Raw genomic sequence first — 18,208 nt, forward strand, 5'->3', positions numbered from 1 at the left:
TAAAAGATATTTAAGAGTGAATATGGATTTTCAGTTATACATGAAGGTCTATATATATATATATACAGTTCCTGTAATTCTCATTTCCAAATCTTTTACAAGAAAGGTTTGTTGACTTCTGCAAAACATATAGTTCTTAACGTATTGATCATTTCAAGAAATTTGTTGAAAAAATGCTTTTTTATGTTTTCGTATAAGAAAAGAATATAAAAGCTCACTATTTTCTTGTAGAGTAGCCCCAAGATTTTTTATTGACAGAATAGTGCGATAGATTGATAAACGATGAGCGAGCTACCTTTAATATTTAAGGATGGAAATAGTACTTTGCCCATCACTGGTCGAGATTGTCTCTCGGCGATTAATCGAAGGTGAAAGAAAAACGTCCGATTGTTATAAAGTGCTCTCGAATATTTTGTAAGTCCTCCTTCTGTAATGCACTCTTCCTACGAACGAATCGTCCTTTAGATCACACTGTTCTACAAGATCTTGAAATCGGTTGCTAGTATCAATGGTATCTCTATATCTTTCTCTCTCTTTCTCTCTTTCTCTCTTTCTCTATATCTATATAGCTTATTCGCCGTTTCTCCTTGCGGTGAAATAGCAGATATTAACAAGTCGATACGCACGTATTTCGAAGTAACAATCCTCAGGGAAGAACAATTAACGCGAACAATCGGGATTAATCGATTACTGTCTATTAGCAGCGATAGGTGTTTGCTGATTGCGATTTTTCCGAGAGTTTAATCTCTCTATCAAATACTCTCTATTAAATGATGGTTGTTCTGCTTTAGCTCTACAGATGTACAATCTACAGATGTACAATCCATTGAGAATTTTATTAATCAGGCTTTTGAAGTAGATCTGATTTTTCCGCCGAGTAAGTTAATCTTTAATAAGATTATGACACCGATAGATTTCAGTGGCAATACGCACTACATAATATTGCAAACTGACGCTTCGAATAAGCTTCTTTAATCGCACAAAAGCTCGGATCTATCACTGAGGCAAGAAAAAAGTGCCACTCTCAATCACTGCGATCCGCATTTTGCGCGGATCGTTTTTACGCTTATTAACGAGACACAATAAATCTTAACTCTCTCGTCTTCGCTAGACTTGCACACAATCGTTCACTCTCCCAATCTTCAACTCCCTCGTCTCATCCCTCCCAAAGGTCATTTACGGATAAGCAAATCGGTGTGTGAATTTTGTATATATTTATGTGGCTGAACCTTGCGTGTATGGGCAGTTTTAACGATACATCGATAACAACGATATTTCGTGTAAAAAAAAAATTTCTTTAATCTCACGCGTGCGCGCTTTTCTGTAATATAATCGATTGATCTTCAGGTGACCGATACTTCTTGCGAAATGAAAATTTGACTACTGTTTCCTAACGGTGACATAACCTTCGTGAGATGGTTAAAAAAAAATCCTTTTTCTATCTGTTCTCTTTTTTCCTTAAGAGAAAACGCTCTTTATCGACAAGAAACTCTAGACATATTGTTATCACTGCCCTCTAATTCTCTATCTGCATATCCTTCGATGTACTGACAACTAACGTTTATACTAAACTAAATTAACTTCTATAAAAATATATTTAGTGAGCAGTGTTACTCTAACTATTAACTTATATACTATGTCGAACTTAAAAGCGTGTCGCGAGTAAGCACTGGAGCAGTCGGGTTTGTTCGTAATTGGATATTAATTTCTATTTACTTTACTCTAAATATAAATAAAAATGAAGTTTTTATCTAAATTTGGCGATTTGTTTTGCAAAGTTGAAATGGAAAAGTTATTTGTTTTTAATATTTTTAATTTAAAACGAAAATGAAAGATAAACAAATAAATCTTGATTTAAATAAGAGATGTAACAACTGCATCCAAAATCAAAGATAGAAATCTAATAAATTAGGAAATTGTAATTTATAAATTTTTATTAAATTAAAAAATATAATGCAATTTGATTATTTATAAAAATTATTTATAATAGAGTTGATAACAAATTAGAAATCCTGTATAATAATCAAGAAGAAATTGTATGAAGATGTCATGATAATTATAAGATATGGTTAATATTGTTTTAGTTAAAATATTTGTTATTAACATAATAATAACTATTATTATATTGTTATTCGCATAAATTTTTTGCTGTCAATATAATCATTGATAGTGATGTTATTTATGTTACACGTATTGTGTGTGCATTGTTTGTCATATTGAAATTATAAAATTACAAAAATATTCAAAACAAGTTGCTTGAATATTGACGGCTCTAGCGAACGCTTCACATAAACTATCGATTATCCGCCGTAGTATGGCAAAAGTTGAAACTATTACGATTACACAAATCGTAAGAAAAAACCGGAGGTATCAGATCGCATTTGAGAATTAATCGCGAATTTTGTAATCTTAACTTTGCTATAATCTTCATCTGATAAAACAAATATGCATTTCAAAACTCTCTTCATATATTAAATGTTACAACAAGTTGTAATGAAATATGCTACTATAAAGTTTCAAAGAGTTATTCTTATTATGTATAAAAAAGAGGGGCTACTGTAAGAATTGCTTTTGTAGTTAAAAATAAAATTATGTTTTTGTCGCACGTATTCCGGATTTTTTGGAGATAATTTTAAAAAGAATACGAATGATATCTCAATGAGAATGATACTTTGAACATAATTCTAAACAAATTGTTGCAACATTTGATAAGTAAACCGAGACATCATTGCAGAAGTGCATATTTATTTATGATATGATAAATTTGCCGAAATGTCACCGCTGTTTAATGGACACATAATACTTGAAATAAGATGAAGAACGATAAGAAACAAACGCTCACTCACAGCTATATCTAGAGTTGCTATAGCTAGATGGAATTATATTTTACATTGTACAGTCGTATATAAATGCACTATAGTTAGATAGTAAACTACATTCGTGGGCGAAATGGAAACGGAAGGAGAGCGAGCTAAGAGAGACGTGTTATAGAGAATGAAATTGCATTGAAGCGGACGCACTTTTGTTGTCGGCTAATTGAGAATTTCATATGACATGTGTATGTATAGTAGAGAGACACATGCAAGAGGCTGATCCGCCGAGAAAAATCCGCTATCGAGTGGATCGTGTTGCGCAAATCGGGGCTACGAGTCACTACAAGAGAATTACAGTCCGGCAAACATTAACTAACAATAACACATAGCTAACAGTTATGTTTTATTATAGTTATATTGTTGAAGAATTATCAGCTCAACAAATATAACTGTAACATAACGTAGAATAGTTATATGTAACACATAATATATTTATATTGTTGAGTGAAAAATTGAACGAATAGTTACGTTACTGTTAATTGATGTTTGCTAGGAGAAATCGTATACGATATTCAGAATCGAGCAGGGATTAGAAATGGGTAAACAATCTTAAGTTCAGATTCGGCTATTACAGACATGCGATTATGACCGTGTCTATTTGTGAATAATAGGTGAAATGCAAGTTTCTTTCTTGCGGCATCGGGAATCAAAATTATCGAGAATTGTATATGCCGGTCTTAATATTGTTTGGTTTCTTGATTCTCGTTAGAATTTATTTATACAAGGGGATACTTTTATTTCTCTAACAAATTTCGTCCCCGTAGTCACATTACCTTGTAGTTCGTTGATTCTTCGTAAGGACAGGCCTTATTGCGCTAACACGATCCTATGGCGGTAGGAAATCGGAATCGGCCGTTCTGTTCCAGGTTACCGTGAAGTATAGATAAAACGTTAAATATATACGAGATAGGCGCATGCGATGCAGTTAGATTTTTTACACGTCAAGGCGAAGGGGTCACGTTTCGTTGGCGTTCGCGTTCTTAAGCGGTGTATATCCTAAGCTACGCCTCGCGAGAGATCGATTACCGTTATTATTTCACCCGGTATATGGTTTTCAAAGACAAACGGAGCTGAGTGAAACAACTATTTTTATATTTATACGATCTTATTTATACGACTGCAGCGATCGGAGAGCGGATAGCGTTTAAATCTGTGTATAATTTATTGCTACAAGAGTGTCTTTTCGCGCAATGCGGGAAAAAACGGGAAGAAATAGGAACGAAACTGAATTCATCGTATCCGTTAGATATTGAAATAGCGTTTTCATCAGCTCCGAGGATGCATTTTCGCGTTAATCTTGTTAAAAAGAAAGAGAAGTACGCAGATAACACACACGTACACATACACACACATCACATTACATCACACACAGTGAGTACAGTATTGCGTGCGCACTGACGCATTACAAAATTCTCCTGAGATTGGAGACGTTGTAAATACTTAGGAATAATGCCGTAACTACGAAATTATATGAATAAAGTATTGAAACTGTACACGGAACACTCTTTTCTCCCTTTCAACGTATCAATAACTTTTTTTATGCTTGTATCGATAATTTTCGACGCGAAGCTAAATTTCATCTTTCCAAATCAACGAATCCATGGTACTAAAAGTGAAAGTTCTACAAAGATTAATAAAAATTCATGTACAAAATGAATAAATGTAAATACATAACAGAAATAATCTCAAGAAAGAAGCTGACGTTATTTGTCGTTATTTTAACACAAAATGACGTCTTTGCCGAAATGACAACAAGTAACATCAGTTTGTTTCCTGAAAATGGAACGGGTAATTCATTGAGTTAAACGGGAACAAGAACCATCTTTTGCTATGCATAGTTTTATTTCGTAAGATGCAAATGTAACATATATATTATTTGTTCTATTAAGTCTACAACCTACCGTTTCTACACAATTACAATCACAAGTTATATCAATCGATAAAAAAGAATTACGTCTCACGATTATATCGTTATTTTACTTGGCGGTCAGCGTGCTTACAATGACTAGATACGATGATATTAACGAGGATGTAGAAGGTGCACGGCGTAACTTGGGCTTTTATCAAAGCAAAAAAACCCTGGAAAAAACATGATAAGAGGACGCTTATATGGTCGGTATGTAAGTGGACGATGTGATGCTGCTCCTCAACAGCGTGTCCGAGGTGTGCTGCGAGCCGGAACCTTTGCGAGATGCGCGCTTGTGCGGATGAAGGTTTAACGGGGGTAAGTTCGGATGCTCGATTCTCGTCGGGGAACTCACGCGCGGACGAAGAGTTCCTCTCTGAATCGTAAGTATCCCTAAAATCACATGAGATTCATTACTGACTCTCTCTAAAACGCGCGACACATACAAAATTTTTTTCTTTTTATAAAAATTCATTGTATGCAATATTTATATATTTTATATAAAATCAAACTATTTGATGTATTACGTGTTTTTAATTGCAAAATAAAATTAAGAAAAAAATTACAAATATTTCTACATATTGTATTTAAAGTAACACAAAATGTATGGTAGATTCGGGTTTTAAAACTTAAATCAAAATTATTTCAACAAGTATATTTATATTTTTACAAAATAATAAGTATAGCCGAGTATATCGCTAGTATTAAAAAAAAAAAGAAATACATAGGACACGATCAATCCATTGTGTGTACTAAGAATTGCGTTAGAAAATTTTTATGTGACGTTAATTAAAGAACATCCGTTGAAAAGACATATTTTAGAAAAATCAATTATGCTCTTAAAATACATCGTTGTATCAATCAAGCTATATTACCGGATTCATTCGGTTCCAGAACGTCGTTGAGCTGATAATATTCAGTCTTGATAGACAATGGCTCTTCATAATCTACGAAAGCAGTGTTATCAAAAGCTTTGTCATCTTTTGGACGATTTTGCACTGGACTAATAGCTGGTGGATCGGCATACGTCTAGAAAAGCATTAGTTTATATTCACATATGTTTTACACGAAATGAATTATTTTTAGTTGGACAAGCAAATATATATTTGAGACATTTCTTATTAAAATATTAACAGGCTAATGGTTCTTAAACAATAAACAACTGAGAATGAAAGGCGATTTCCATTAAAAAAAAAAATTTCAATACAAACAGATAGATAAATGTTTATACTTATTCGTTGTTAACTATATTTAATTTTATCTCAATTGCAATTTAATTTAATTTTTCCTTTAACACATCTGTGACTTAATGATCAGTGATAAAAATATTTAATGTTCAAAATTATTTAAAAATTTGTTCTGATGTCTTTGTCAGAAAATGAATTCTAAATTGAAATCTAAATTAAAGATTTAGAAAAAAAATTAGCATGTTCATGAGTAAAAGGCCTCACAAAAGAATTTTTTTTAGAATGACTACGCACGAAACAGACATTGTGTAATATAAACGTATTGTTAGATTGCCTTGAGTTTTACATGTTCGGTTGGTGTAGTCGTACAGGCGCGTTTATGGAACTGCCCACCCCCGATGGTTTCGTACGTATGCTCCTCCAAATAGTGTCTTGTGGTCCCGCGTGGGGTAAGGGTAGCCCACATAACTCGACTATCTTGCATGGTGTCCGCCGCGCAAGGGTAAAGCACCGCCTCGTTCTGGAGCCTACCATTTTTCGTCTGCATACTGGAGGTTGTATTCGGCATGGAAATCACCCCGCCTTTGCCGTTCCTGTTGCTATTACATTCATTGCTCGTTTCATTTCACACTTTTTATATCAAAATTGAATGACATAGGAGTTCACGGAGCTAGATTATTCGAATTACCTCAAATTTGATTTGTGTCAATATTATTTTGTTATTAAATAACATTGCAGTTGATGTAAGAATAAAATGTGATTTGGCTTTTTTAATTTATTGCGGATATATATGTATATATTTTTTTGTTTATCCGCAATTTTCTTTTAATATTACAATTATAAAAGGCGTAAACAATATAATTTATTTTTAATGCCTTTCAAACAAATACAAAAATTTTAAAGATAAATTATAATTCATATTCATAATTTATACTTGCTATTTAATTGCTAGTCTGAATTATATTTACTGATATATCATTTTAGATTAATTTTCCACGTAAAAATAAAAAAATACTTACAATTTGCATTTTAAGAGCAACGTCGCAAGCACTATGCCAATAAAAATGACACCAACACATGACGATATTAGAATCAGAAGCCATGTATCGTCAAAGACAGTCCCTAAAAATTTATATATATTATATATATCTAAATTTTGATATAAAATTTTCAAATAAAGTATAAAATAATTTGATTATCTGTATTAATATGTTTATATAAAATATAGTTTAATAGAAATTTAAATATATATTAAATCAATTAAGTTTTAGTTTCTCATGTAAATAATTGTTTTTTTACTAACCTTGTTGAGGCATTTCTATATATTGAACTCCTTCGGAGCGTCGATCGCAGAAATGCTTGCAAGGACTATCATTTAAGTGCGGTGGAAATGGCAGGATATCAGAACTTGGATAAAAATCAGAACTTTGTTGAAGAATGGCCGGGAATGGTGGCGGGGGTATGTGAAGGATGTCGGGGGGTGGTTCAAGGGTACAGTAAGCGCAAGTTGAATTCATAATTGTGTCCAATGCTCTCATCTGTAAATTCGTAAAGTAACAAAGCTGGATTAAAATATTTTTATTTGACAAAAGTAATAATATAAATTGACAAGAGCTTGAATTTATTATCGAATATATTATAACGAATATATTATTACAATATTACTATATATTATAATATACTTTGTACATACACCTCTCTAATATTTTAAATAATTTTATAAGCCAATACAAAAAAAAAACAATTTAAAATGTACAAAAAAAATAGAAAATATCACGGAAGTAATGAAATAAAAAATAATTTTTTATAATAATAAAATATAAATCCTATTTTAAATAATTGCTATAGTGTTAATTATCAGATGTTATATGTAATATCAATTAAAAACTTTAAACTTCAGTCTTAAATAATATGTCAGATTTCAAAATATAATTCTATTTATGATTTTACATGCCGCATATTTTGATATATGTTTGTTAATTTTATATATTTTATATATGTTTGTGACGTTTGTGTATGTATTTTAATTCTACAAATGTTTTCTGTATTATACAACACATAAAATTATAAATAAAATTATAGTCTAAATTGTAATCAACACAAATTACGGACCGCCTAAATACATTTTATATAGCTAAATTATTGATAATTATTAATATCATTATTTTAGAAATAATCTCTAATCTATTTTTTAAGCTATTTTTGTCAAAACATAAATTTTTTGTTTCTAAATAAACTAAATAATTAATAAGCATGCAACAAGTTTTATAAAAATTGTACTAAAGACCAAAACAGTTTTTTAAATAATAAGTTTTTATTTTATATTTTTAAATGTATATATATATATTTGTATCTAAACTTAAACATAAACAAATAAAATAAAAAATAAAAATATACGTATTATCATAATGTACTAAGGAAATATCACAAAAAGAGCATTTAATCAAAAAATACGACAATAAATTAAATCATAATAAATTAAACTAAACAAATATATATAAAACCTTCTCAAAAGTAATGTGACGTTAAATCTCCAGTCACTCTTTCATTCCATTTCCTTTCTCGTCTCTTTGATTGTGTTTCAGCCTATACACCTTCGAGCCAAGCACCGATTTTACGCAAAACAAGCCGAGGATGTTCAAGTAAATTCGTCCATTTTCCACGCGTCACAGATCACTTCGTACGAACACACAATCAAGAAAAATATGACCGTGATAAGAAAATTCACTCTTACCATTGAGCACTAGCCCTGTGCAATTCTGATATCCGAGGGTATCTCAGACTGGTGCAGAGCGCACGCGCGTTTTTATTGAACGTAAATGACAAACCATATAGCCAGTTACAAGTGAGTTATATATTACACCTAAATCCTAAATTCCGATGTAAAAGCTATCCTATTATATGTGAAAAGTGTATCTTTTATTTGATGTTTCTTTCATACTACTTTTGAGTTGATTTCATTATATATTTACTATAATAATATTAATGTTTTTATTTTGCAGATAAAACAACGTTAATACAGATTTTAATCGTGATTATTTATAAAAAATTAATTAGAGGAGTAATTATTGAATGCTAATTTATTCTATACAAAATATGAAACATTTTATTGATAATAATATAAAAAAATGTATATCCCATTTACCGACAAAATTCAAGACCGATAGACTTGGGAAGTTTACGTAACTGCTAAAATTATATCGTTTATAATGTAATATTAATTTTATAATTTATTACTATCTTAATAATGTTTTGTAGACATATCTATAAATCAATAATATTTAATTTTTATTTAAAACTGCATTTTTGTTAGTATTATTAATGTTTATTCTTGTAAACGATAAATAAAAAAATGCACTTTCACGAATATAATTATATCATATATATATGCTTATTTACAAAACATCTATATATAATAATAAATAATGAATTTTTAAATGAAACTGTATTATAATTTCTCGGTAGATATTTATCGACGATCGAAAAATTTATATCGACAGTCGAAATGTCAATATTTTTCAATTTTTGGAATGCCAAAGCTCCATTGTCGGTCACAAAAAAATTACTTATTATCTCTTCAGATACATTTTATAAACATATCTGAAATTAAATTTTATCAGATGGGGAACATCATTCAATTAAAAAAAAATAAATTTAAGAAATGTATTAGAGTGATTCAGTTCTACAAAAGCAACAGTCACCCTGTGATTTTCTAGACCAATAATTTAAATAAAAATATTCAAGAACAGGAAAATAAAAATAAAGTTCAATTTGTAAATATTATTAATATTATACTCTATACATGTGATTATTTCTCGCGTTTAACCATCCGTTAGTGACTTTAGACTCTTTATTGTGTAAGCATTGTTACAAGAAGTAGCAGACAAAGTCGACTTAGCTAAATAATCGTTATTAATAACTATTTCAATAAAAACTCATTTAAATTAGTCCTACTTATTTTATGAAGTAAGTAACAATATAAAGTATTATTACTATCAGATTAAAGCGTAACACATTTTAATATCTTTTAATTAAAGTGCATAAATAATCTTTTATGTAATGTTGTTAATTAATTAAGAACGTTTAATTTAGGTTAATAAAACCTTGGAAAATATTTGATAATCACTTTTTTTCACTGTTATTGCAAGTACTAGAACAATCAGATGAAACAGGAGATTATTTTAAATTTTGTTTAAGCTGACGACTCTAAATTCACATATTGTGAAAATTTGTATAAAAGGTCAAAGTAGATTTGATTTTATAATTTTTACAAAATACTTTATGTAATAGAATTTGGTATTTATAAAAATGATTCATTTCAAAATATCCGCACCAGGCAGGATGAGCTTATTTGGTGAACATGCGGTGAAATATAAAAAAAATAGTATAACAGCTAGTATAGATTTACGTACCACAATGACATTCACCGATTTATCGCACTTGCCTTCAAAAAACAGTATTGAAATAGACTTTCCTCAAATCTACATACATCTTAACATACCTTTACAAGAATTTCTAAAGTTCTACAACAATTCCATTCAAAATATGAAGCTACTGCATGAGCAGATTGTTCGATTCACAAACAATTTATACAGTCCACCTTATCGAAAGGAAATTGTACAAACATTCTATTATTTGCTCGTTTATATTTTATACAAAGAGCAAATTACCATATCATCATTCAAAATATATGTATCCACAAAATTTATGATTGACGAGGAATTCGCCTGTCTGTCATCATTCACAGTATGTCTCACGGCATGCTTGTTACATTGGTCACGTGTACAAAAGGGTATTATAGGTAAATTTCAAGACACTGATTTCAAAAAGATCCAATCATATGCCGCACGCTGCGAAGAAATTTCTCCCGCATCTGGGAAGATTGACGTAACTGCTTGTGTATATGGCTCAATAATAGAACAACGATTAGGAATAATGACTTTAATTTCATTGCATAAAATGCCAAAAATAATGATTTTATTAATTGATTCAAAAGTAACGCAAAATCTAGATTGTCAGACACAACGAGTGACAGAGTTAATAAATATCTTTCCCCAAATTGGCAACCTTATCTTAAAGAACATTGATATTGCAACAATTATGGCTCATAATATATTTAAAAAAATTAATAAAATGTACAGTAATAATATCTCATTCAAACGTATTTCTCAGACAAATGAGGAATTAAATGTAAGTCTTATTACGTAAGTCAAAAAAATTTATTCTGTTACATTTATATTTCCTTTATTAAAAAGCACTGAATATTTCGAAAAAATAGCGCTGGAAATTGTGTAACACCCAATGCTTTTTTAAAATTTTCAGTGTTTCTTCCGTAAAGGTATGTGCAGCTGTGTCTTCTATTTTTTTATGTCAAATCTTTTTACACTAGTTTTTATGTGAAAATTTCTATGACATCGTTACAAACTTAACTTACATTTTAACACTTTTCTTTCACAGATTTACATTAGCCACAACCAAAAATTATTACAGATGTTAGGTGTATCGTATGACCGTCTGAATGAAATATGTGCAATAGCGCAAAAATTTAAATTATTCGGAAAATATACAGATATTGGGAATGGTAGATATGCATACGTTTGGTGCCCACTATATACAGATAAAGAAACATTCATTGAGCTTCTCTGGAATGAATTGAAGAAATACGATTGCGATATCATGAAAGTGTATTTGAGTTGTTGCGGAGTGAAAATTGAATCGGAAATTGAATCAGCTTGTAGCAAAGAAACAATTGTATGTTGCGATGAACATTCTAATAAATGATTAATATACGAGTAAATATTGTATAAAATAAATAACAATATTCTTCATTTATGTTATCAAAAATAATAATGTTTTTTTGCGTATTGCAAACGATCGTTAACATGTACAATACTTTTTATAAATATGTAAATAATCGCGAATTGTCGTAGTCGTTATCATGTAATATAACGTACGCTTTTATAGCTTTATGCACATTAAAATAAATTTTTTTTTTTATTGCGTTGCTAAACATAGTAAATAAAATTATTTAAATTATTTACATAGTAAGAAATTTAAATTATTTAAATTTAAATTATTTTATTATTTAAATTTTTTTAATAATTTACATAGTAAAAAATTTTTTTTGCACTATTATCTGCTAAAAATACGCAATTAAAAATCAAATATCTTTAATAGATAAACTTAAATATAAATATGTTTCAAAATTTACTGTATAGAAAATCTTGCATAGAAAACAGTAGCTGTCTTGGTATATTTAGCGCATTTCTAATATAATGCACTTTATAGAGTGAGAAAGAGAGAGAGAGAGAGAGAGAGAGAGAGAGAGAGAGAGATTTATTATTTATTAGTTTCGAAATATTTTTCCTAATTCAATTTATAAAACTTAAGCGTAATAAGTACATCACTTAATAATTCTCTGTAATCTACCTTTTAATAAAAGTAATAATTGTTTTTTTAACCTCGCAATTTGTAATAGTGTAATTAAAAAATTTGTAATATGATTAAATTAAAATATAACTTTGCAACAAATTTGAATTAACATTTCGTTATTTTGTATAATCATTATAATGTATTAATAATTAATGACAAAGTGTACAAGTATAATAATTTATAATTGCATGAATTTTAATTAATGCTACAATATTTCTTAATATATTAGTATTACACATATGGATATATATATATATATATATATATATATATATACATATATACATATACAAAATTACGATATTTTTATATCAAATATCTTATACTTGTTTATAATACGATATTGAATGAACATTCGCATCAACAAGATATAAGGTATTTCCACCATCACAGACAGTATATAAGAGCAAAAATAACTAATCACAATATATCCCACACCCGTAACCATCTGAAAACAAAAATTAAAAAGGAATAAATACATTTTTTAAATTTATTTCTTAAGTTAGAATTTTAAATGTTTGCATGTTTACTATAAATAAAAATTCAAAGTGAACTGTTGTTTCACGGCTTAAGTAAATCGATCGTATGATGACAGGATGTAAAAGATAAGCACAATACGTGAGTCTGCTAAATGGAACCCAGATTTTTAATGATAAAGACCGAGTAATAATATCTGTAACAAATGTAAGAGTATATTATTATTAAAACATGTTTTTAAATTGAAACACTAATTGAAAAATAATACGTTACTCTTACTATGAAAATATACTAATTTAATATAATATAATTATGTATTAATAAATAATCGAACCTCCATGTTTAATAAAAGATATTATTATAATTAATGCTACAGGTATTGCCCAGAATATTTTGTACAGTGCAACATAAACTGCAGTAGCCAGAACGGACATGTGTCTCCCATAAAGACTAAATACAAAAACATAGCAAGCGCTAGCAAGACACCAACACGAAATTATAATTTTCTGAAATATATATTAAGTTATTATAAAACGTTTCTATTTATTTTTTTTTATATTTTTAATTAATTTATTTAAAAAATTACTAAGTTATAATTTATACAATTTATAAATATTTCAATAATTATATTTTTTATCAGAGGAAATCAATGATTATTAAAATGTTCGAATACATTTAGAAAATTTATTTAAGACAATAGAAAATAAGCATGTTATTCCACAATGCTATCAAAGAAACGACAATTATTATCTTTTTCGAATTATTTAAAATGTGTTTGCCAAATCGAAGATCTCATAAAAAAAATAATGTATGCATGATTGAAAGACTAATCAAAAATATTTTTTTCTTGATATAAATTCTATTAAACATTAAACCAAGTGCATTGAAAAGCAAGTCAAGTATATCAATGAATAACGTGCTTGTAGATTTTCTATTATTATTTTAATCAATTTTTATAATGCACATTTCGGATAATTATTAACTAATCCTTATAATTCTTATTGAACTTATACGTTAAACTATAAAAATAGAAATAATATTTTACCTTTTTTAAAATTAAGTTATTCTTTGTTTTCGTTAAAACATAACCCGTAATTATTCCAATAATGTATGGACTTATTCTAAACCATGGTAAGAAATAAAAGACATCTCTAAACTCTTTCGAACGTTCATTGAATCTATAACAACATAATAAAAAGACCGCTTCCTTAATTCATTCTTGTAAACAAAATATGTCAATAACTTACGTCTGAAATGGTACAATTCCATAAACGTAAGAAGTATAACCACTAAGAATAATTGAGCCAATTAAAAGTGCACCCAATATCGTAACAGCGGTGTAGAAATATCTAAAATTCGTAATATGTATTTGAGAATTTATTCGATAAACATATTAGACTTTTGTCACTAGCTTGTTTACTTACGTAGTCGACAAAATCAACAATGTCATAGCAATTACATACAATTGCATATCATTAGCTATATACCAGCTCCAACTCATGCACTGTATATATAATATAAACTTTAAAATAAGAATTTTAATGTCCCCCAACAAATTTTTTATCTGATTTTATATATATAATTAAGCGTATTCATACCATTGCATCAAGACCAAAAAAATTATTTATGTATAGAAGATTTCTCCACCAATACTTAGCGCAAGTTTCATGCGATTTTTCGCTCACATAAAATTGGGATGTCTTATCAAACCAAACCGAGCTTAATTGAAATATACCTAACACCATCATGTAAGCCGGTGTCAGTCTTAAAAATAAAATAATAATAACAAGAATTTTATTACAATTACTATATATTATCTTTTCTTGTTGCTATTAACATAACGAAGATCATACCGAATAAATCTTTTTATTATATGAACAAATAATTCAATTAACTTTTCTCTGCAATTAGTCGACTCAATCTGTCCTTTGTTCATTTTACTCATCAAATATATGTAAGTCACTAAACATCCGCTTAAAAGAAAATAAAAGTCGATTGATACAATTCTAATACCAACTATATAATTGTTAACATGGTAAATCTGTTTCTTCCACATCCATATTTTATTGTCTGTATACACAAAGTAATTTTCATTATGCACAAAAAACTTAGAATCCATTTTCAAATGTGTTTTTAATTATTTACCAATAAAATCCATTGCATAAACAGCTGTATGAGATATGATTATGCAACACATGCCTAGAAATCTTACGCCGTGGAGGGCGGATATTGCACCAGTATCTAATTTTGTGCGAAATATTTCTTTCGTATTTGTATAAACGGAAAAACATATTAGGATTCCTCCAATTATATTGTCTTGATATGAAAACAAATTTATTTCCGTATTTATATCCTTGGATATGTGTTTCACATCTGAATCATTTCAATTCTGAATCTTTAGTAGTACATTGATATAGAAATCAAGATGCTTTTCGATTAAATAAAAATAATATTAAATTAATGAAACTATTTATACAAGTAAATTACACGTAAATAAAATTATAGTTATACAAAAATTTTATATTGTTGGTTATTACTAAAGCAATTAAAATTGTTGATTTAAAATCTATTTAACAATTTGAATAAGAAAAATGTGCATTTGATTTCTTGAAGACAAAGCGGATTAAAACTCGGAGTAGTCTACTGAAATGAAAAGTATTTTTAGAGATTTTGAATATAATGCTTACTGCCATTATTTGTTGCACTTTCCTTCATATATTTTTGATGAATGAATATATCATATAACGTTCCAATTATTATCATAAAAAAAGTAAATGCCAAGGTTATACTACAAACAAAATATATCTGTATTAATTCTTTATCTCTTATTAATTTATATAAGCATTTTATTTATATTGGATTCATTAAGTCATTGAACTTTTTGAAAATTAGAGAATTATTATAATGTCAATATTTTATGAATTATAGTTCACTTTATCAGAGCGAGGAGCAGTCTGATACTCAAAAGAAATTCGTAAGTATTGTATTTTCGCATTTGTAAAATGTGTTTTTAACTGATTTTATATAGAGTAATGTTAGTTACCAATATAGGTTTTATCAATATTAAGAAACCGCAATGATTAGTTTCCGAAAAATAAGAGTGTATCTCTTTAAACTATGTCAATATCGGCGATTTTCCTTTATTAATTCTGACTGACTTTAATAAAAATTATTTGAAATATTGCGTCTCTCTTTTACGATCTTATTATTCTGAAATAATTGCTATTTTATTTATATTTTTTCCGAGACGTACCCGACCAAAAGTAAGGCATTGCTGGATAGCCATTCATTATCATCTTTTAGATCTTTAACTTGGATTAATTGGAAATCCACGGAATAAAGATCATCAATTAAAGTAATTTTATCATGAAATACTGTTTCCAAAATAAGAATTAGTTCATCTATAGTGCACGATGCTGGTAAACAAAGTCCGAGCGAAATCACATTCTAAAATAAATTTTCTATTTAAAACATGTTCCTTATGACATGAAGATCTCATAAGCTTACCTCGTTAAATACATTTACGTAATGTTTAAGAGTACTATTATGTCTCAGATGAGCAACGAAGTAATTTACTTCGAAAGGCGGAAACTCCTTATGCAGATCACGATACTGCGTAATATTTGATATTTTATATTCTGCGATCTGTAAAGGAGCCGTATTCATCGTATCGAGACACTGGCTACGACTACCGAGCCAATAAGTATTACCGTAAAGAAAACCTGATTCAAATCCACCGCTGGAATCTAATACTAAAAAATGAAAATTAATTGTTATTTATACAAAATCAATAAATGTACTAATTTTACTATTGTTACAAATATCCTTTAATATTTATTATACAAAAGAGTACCAAAAAAATTGTTATACATTTTGCATTATTGAAATTTTTAGATATCTATTAATATTGTCTTAATACAATATATCATTATATGTTCTTGTTTTATAAAATCATCTTCTATAAAAATGAATATCATAGATAGATGATAATGATACGAAAAAGTTATGTAATCTTGAGAAACAATATTTGTGTTACATTTTACGAAGAAGTTCTCAAAAACTTAGCAAAAAATAATAAAATATTATAATATAAATTTTATTATACAAAATTATTATTTATTATACGAAATTATAACATCACAATTGATCATCTTTTTACATTTTATTTCTTTTTGCAGGTCATATACGAGTATATGTATATCTTTTTTTTACAAGGATTGGACTAATATTATCTACATTAATTTAAATTATTATTTATATTTTACTTAAATTAATTTAAATCTTTACAGTTGAATTATTAAATATAGACTAAACGCTAATGAAGTTGTTCTTGACTAATTTTTCTTAGGCAGATATGTTATTCATATTTATGATTATTATCCTAAATTGTGTATACCTTTCAAGCTCCATGGTATTCGTTGATCAACAGCATTTCGAAAATTCTGTAGTTCCTTTCCACATTTTGTCGAGCTGAGAGCAGTTTTCGAAGCAATAACATAAGCAGGTAGTGTCTGAACACGAGTAATTTTATGAGTATATGCAGAGACACAAAACAACGCAGTTAGGTTTGTCAAGATACATAAAATAAACACAAGTTGCCGTTGCTTCATAATGCTTTAATCTGTAAGAATTACTTCTATTTCTTCATTTTTTACAAATATCTATGTACAACAATCATAAAATCACTTTTAAAATGCAGAAGAGCAAGACAATTTTATAACAAAATTTTTTACTGCACAAGTATGTAACTTTTTCGTAAGTGTGTAACTATTAATCCTCAACCTGCACAACTGTCAAAATATGCGATGACAGCCGCAGAGAAGAGATGAAATCACAATAAACTTCGATATATTCGAGTATCGATTTATATGCCCGAATATGCCCTTTTTAGTAGATCATATCTCCTTTTATCTCTACAAATAAATATTTTTTATTGATAAAATTAAATATATTCATTTATATAACAAAAAAATACGTAAATAAAGTGTCTCAAGACTGTAACGTGAATATACACTGAGATTGATATTCATAGTCGATTCTTATAGTAAGACTGTCTTAAATAATGTCTTAAATCTCTAATACGGCTCTCTAATTGGTTCCAGACTTCTTAAGACTGTACTTAAGACAATCTTGAATATAAGATCTGACTATAAATACCAGCCTTATGATAAAAATTTTAAGGGTTTAATTTTAGTAATATTTTAGTGTAAATTTATATACATATCCAGTTTTATAATTTGAACGCCGAAATAATTTTTAGTCTTGAAAGGCAATCATACACAAAACTAGAGTAATAATATCATAAATTAAATTGATAAATAATTTAATAATAT

General features: G+C 28.3%; 2 protein-coding genes across 6 annotated transcripts; both read right to left on the bottom strand.

The window, feature by feature from the left end:
* Positions 1-4,702: 4,702 nt before the first annotated feature.
* On the bottom strand, positions 4,703-8,756 carry LOC108750485. 5 transcript variants are annotated; one of them, XM_018489949.1, is made up of 6 exons: positions 8,701-8,756; positions 7,270-7,504; positions 6,986-7,088; positions 6,313-6,565; positions 5,655-5,808; positions 4,703-5,172 (listed from the first exon to the last, which is right to left on the bottom strand). In XM_018489949.1, exons 1-6 carry the CDS (start codon positions 8,701-8,703, stop codon positions 4,979-4,981), a joined length of 942 nt encoding a protein of 313 aa, XP_018345451.1. In that variant the 5' UTR covers positions 8,704-8,756; the 3' UTR covers positions 4,703-4,978. The 5 variants fall into 5 exon arrangements, with proteins under 5 accessions (XP_018345451.1, XP_018345447.1, XP_018345450.1 ...); XM_018489945.1 differs by having other exon boundaries at positions 6,301-6,565; XM_018489948.1 differs by lacking the exon at positions 8,701-8,756 and adding an exon at positions 8,585-8,694 and having other exon boundaries at positions 6,301-6,565.
* Positions 8,757-12,693: 3,937 nt separating this feature from the next.
* On the bottom strand, positions 12,694-17,722 carry LOC108750416 (nose resistant to fluoxetine protein 6-like). The gene is made up of 13 exons (XM_018489833.1): positions 17,272-17,722; positions 16,383-16,627; positions 16,129-16,322; positions 15,563-15,663; positions 15,021-15,248; positions 14,729-14,945; positions 14,474-14,639; positions 14,300-14,379; positions 14,123-14,224; positions 13,921-14,053; positions 13,210-13,381; positions 12,929-13,071; positions 12,694-12,846 (listed from the first exon to the last, which is right to left on the bottom strand). Exons 1-13 carry the CDS (start codon positions 17,483-17,485, stop codon positions 12,694-12,696), a joined length of 2,148 nt encoding a protein of 715 aa, XP_018345335.1. The 5' UTR covers positions 17,486-17,722.
* Positions 17,723-18,208: the final 486 nt, after the last annotated feature.

This window comes from Trachymyrmex septentrionalis, unplaced genomic scaffold, assembly GCF_001594115.1.
Source record: "Trachymyrmex septentrionalis isolate Tsep2-gDNA-1 unplaced genomic scaffold, Tsep1.0 scaffold37, whole genome shotgun sequence".
Taxonomy (NCBI): Eukaryota; Metazoa; Arthropoda; class Insecta; order Hymenoptera; family Formicidae; genus Trachymyrmex; species Trachymyrmex septentrionalis.